The following is a 4,157-nucleotide window of genomic DNA, read 5'->3' as shown; positions in this document are numbered from 1 at the left end:
CTGCAGAATTAGCAAGTGATTCTCTCTCCGCACACGCACGCCCCGCGCCTTGGGATGGAGATGAACACGATCGACCTGCTAAAGTCTGCAAACATTTGCTAGTAACGGCACAAGCACAGAGGGCAGTTGAAAATTTGGCAAGATGCATCATGGTCCTCCTACGTATATTTGCTTAATGGAAAATCCGTCTGAGCACAATGGGTTTACCCCTAAGTAGGATGCAATTGCGGGTGTGGCCCCCGCCCCGTTCCGAACAAATGACCCGTCCTTAGCAGAGGCCGTTCCAGAACGCCGAAAGTTCCGCAGGACACAATGCCCGCTTTGATTTCACAAGGCTCCTTCTCCGGAGCTGCAAAACCTCCCACCTCAAACAGGCTAACTACTTGCAGCATAACCGAGCACAGGCTGCCGGCAGCTTTTCAGCCGATGGATTCTGGGAGTTGTAGTTTTCTATTGAAGAGCTCTTTCCTCTCCCGGCTACGGGAACTGCATTTCCCAGCACCCTTGCTGCTACTCCTGCTTCTTACAGCTGAGGTCAATCCTGCGCTTGAGTGTGTAAATAGAGGTGAGTGTGAGGCGATCTTATGGCAGGCGTGCAAGAAGGTTACGGGTTGGAGAGCCTGTTCCTTTTATATAGGAGCTCGACTGCCCAAGGGTTTCCAAATGCGTGTTCTTGCTGGGCCGTTTATTTTAGGTCAAGAGTTAGGTAACGAGGCTATTAATTTTCCACGCAAGGGGAGCCCCGAATTTAAATCAGGGCGCTTCTTCGTTAGCCTTACCTTATAACATGCTTGCATAGTTCGAAGACGATGTTTAAAGTTTTGTTTGCTTGCTTTAAAGAGTGGTTAACGTTCTTAAAATCAGTGATAGCTTCCGTCTTGAAATACAGGGATTCACATTGAAATCCTGTGCGTACTTCTGCTTGGGAATAAATCTCGTTGAACTCAGTGGGGCTAAGATCTGAGCAGGAATACACGGGATCATTTCCCATAAGAATTCAGAAAGAGTTTTGTCGGTGCTTTTTTTCTGGTGGGTTTCTTGTATTCCTAACAGCAGCCAGGAATCGCCTGTTCTTGGTCCTGTAGCCCTTCCAACTTTGACTATACCTTACCTCTGACTATACCTTTATTATAAAACGAGAGGAGAATATTGTTGATGTAACTCTGAGCATGTACATACTGTGCTTCCCTTGCCATTAACTACAAGTTTAGAAAGACTTTTAAGGGTAGATGGTTAGGCTCCCACACAAGCTTGAGGCCTGTCACCTCTCTGTTTAATTAATTAAATACTGCTCCCACTTTTCTTACTAGCAGGGCTATTTTTGGGCAGGAACACACAGGAACGGGTTCCGGCTGGCTCCTGAGTTGGCCACGCCCAGCAGGAACTTATTAACATAATAGGCCACACCCAACAGCAGAAACTCATTAGGATTGGCTACATTAGGGGTGTGTGGCCTAACATGCAAAGAAGTTCCTGCTAAAAAAAAAGCTCTGGATTTTGACAACAAACAAGGTAAACAGAATAAGAAGCAAAAGGTTGGTGTGGCTGGATGACCACACTTCTTGTAACTTGTGAGTGCGGCCTAATATGCTAATGAGTGGTGCTGTCAGGGGTGTGGCCTAATATGCTAATGAGTTTCTGCTATTGGGTGTGGCCTATTATGCTAATGAGTTCCTGCTGGGCTTTTTGTACAAAAAAAGCCCTGCTTACTAGCATTTAGTTCCATTCCATTTTGGGGGTTGATTCATATTATGTATTAGAATATGTATAGTTACAGAACAGGGAGGGAGGGAGATCATTTTTAAGACACATAGTTTATGGTGATTCCTTTGAACCTCTGGTAAACATTATGCTGGGAGTCTGTACCTTCCCACTTTCCATTCCAGGAGTTTGAACTGTCATGACCTCTCCTGTGGCTTTGAAAACTGTGGAAAAACTCTTCTCAAAGGGATTCTGAAACAGTCCTGCTTTGGTCATCAGATGTTACCCATCGTCTCTGGTCATAACCTAGATGAACACAAGTGTGTCCAACACCCTGAAGGCTATCAAAGGATGCAGATTCCTCCTTGGCCTGCAGCCTCTATACTCCTACTCAACTGCCAAGCCTGCCCAAGCTCTCGCCTTCGTTCCAGCCAGTCCTCCCCCAGAACCCCTGGAAGTTAAGAAGCTGCAAGACTTCATTTTTTCCTCCCAGAGGTTGTTTGTGATCACTGGAGCTGGAATTTCCACTGAGTCCGGAATCCCAGACTATCGCTCTGAAGGTGTGGGCCTTTATGCCCGGACAGATAGGCGGCCCATCCAGCATGCTGAGTTTCTCCGAAGCTCCCGTGCCCGCCAGCGGTACTGGGCCAGAAACTTTGCGGGCTGGCCACAGTTTTCTTCTTATCAGCCAAATGCGGCACACCTGGCTCTGAGGAAGTGGGAGCTGCTAGGGAAGCTGCACTGGCTGGTGACCCAGAATGTAGATGCCCTTCATGTGAAGGCTGGAAGTCAGCAGCTGACAGAGCTACATGGCAGCACGCACAGGTTTGTGGGATAAACAGAGTCTTGCTCCAGGGGGGGTGGTTAACTGTGGCATAGTGGTTCGGGTAGCATACTATGACCAGGGACACCGGAATCTGTGCTGTGAAGCTAACTTGGTGACCTTCAGGTCACGCATGCTGTTTCAGTGTAATCTACTCAACAGGGTTGCTGTGTCTTGTAGGAAGGACAGGATAAATCAAAATAAATGAACTTGCATTTTAGACATGTGACAAGTGCTGAGGAGTGGTTAAATATCTAAGCCCATGGTTCTTATCCTTTCATATGTTCTGTTCCACCAGTCACTCTATCAAAGAACCCTATTCCCACCATGATAGAAACAAAAAGCCTGCTTTTTCTGAGAAGGATATAACAGGCCTTCTGTTACTGTATTTATTTATTTATTTATTTTGTTTAAAGTAAGCTTTAAGGACTTTAAAAGTTGCAGAAGTGCAGTGGTTCATACCTGGAAGATAGGGCTGACAGGAAGTGGCACATCAAAGACATGATGGTGGGCAGGGGAAACGGTATTAGGAGAAACACCAAGTGCCCCACGTTACTAGGAACATGCCCAATGGTCAAGAGATGGAGAATCCATGGCAGCTAGCATCCGCCAGAGATGGTACATCACACTTGCAGGTGGACATGGGCACTGAGGGAGAGATAATTCTTAGTAAGTGTTATGAAAACCTTGCATCCCACCTAGTCTTATTTCTGTGTCCCACCTGTGGTACACATACCACCAGTTGAGAACCACTGATCTAGACAGTTCTTTTATTCTCTTTGTCATTCAGGGTGTTATGCCTCAGCTGTGGAGAGCAGATGCCCCGTGCTGAGCTGCAGGAACTCTTTGAAGCCTTGAACCCCACATGGAGAGCAGAAGCACATGGAGTAGCCCCTGATGGGGATGTCTTCTTGACAGAGGAGCAAGTGCAGAATTTCCATGTCCCCTCTTGCAATAAGTGTGGTGGCCACCTCAAGCCAGATCTGACGTTCTTCGGGGATACGGTCAGCAAGGAGAAAGTTGACTTTGTGTACCAGCGACTGGCAGAATCAGACTCTGTCCTTATGGTGGGATCGTCATTGCAGGTATGATGTAGTGGATTGCTGGCATATTGTAGTTGTTGGGGGGGGAAGTGTTACTTGAGAAACACAAGTTCATTGTGACATGGAGAACTGGTCATGCAGTTCTTTGGATCCTTGCCAAAGTTAGTTTGAGTAGGGGTTTTTTTCACATGTTCAACACATACAACAACCCTTGGAGGAAGGCAAGTATTTGTTACAGATAGGATGCTGGAGCTGAGAGCGAAAGAGAGAGAGAGACACCTATTTGTGACTTGGCTTCTTTTGAGAACCAGAGGGTTTGGGTTCTTATACTCTTTTTTTTAACGGTTTTATTTATAAGTTTTTAAGTTGTTAACAAGAAAATAGGCATATACAAAAAGTAAATATACATTAGAGTCTATTGTTTCGTTCTTTTTCTATCCACTCATACAGTCTCGACCACCTAGTCTCAAAAACCTTTTCATCCTTCCCGTATAGAATTACATTCAGCTTATCAATTTCTGCTACATTCATTAATTTATATATTATCTCTTCTCTTTGTGGTGTTTTATCCGATTTTCAATATTTTGCCC

General features: G+C 45.7%; 1 protein-coding gene across 2 annotated transcripts in view; it reads left to right on the top strand.

Moving 5' to 3' along the window:
* The first annotated feature begins 515 nt into the window (after positions 1-515).
* The window catches only part of SIRT4 (sirtuin 4), a 7,246-nt gene continuing 3,604 nt past the window's right edge, over positions 516-4,157 (top strand). Inside the window, exons 1-3 of one of the 2 annotated variants that reach the window (XM_015429603.1) lie at positions 516-565; positions 1,887-2,526; positions 3,315-3,609. In XM_015429603.1, coding sequence (XP_015285089.1) covers positions 2,012-2,526; positions 3,315-3,609 — 810 coding nt within the window. In that variant the 5' untranslated portion in view covers positions 516-565; positions 1,887-2,011. The remainder of the gene's footprint in view (positions 566-1,886; positions 2,527-3,314; positions 3,610-4,157) is intronic. The other variant, XM_015429605.1, reaches the window with a different exon arrangement.

Source organism: Gekko japonicus, unplaced genomic scaffold (genome assembly GCF_001447785.1).
Source record: "Gekko japonicus isolate JY-2015 unplaced genomic scaffold, Gekko_japonicus_V1.1 scaffold409, whole genome shotgun sequence".
Classification (NCBI taxonomy): domain Eukaryota; kingdom Metazoa; phylum Chordata; class Lepidosauria; order Squamata; family Gekkonidae; genus Gekko; species Gekko japonicus.
This window is presented reverse-complemented; position numbering and strand designations above follow the sequence as displayed.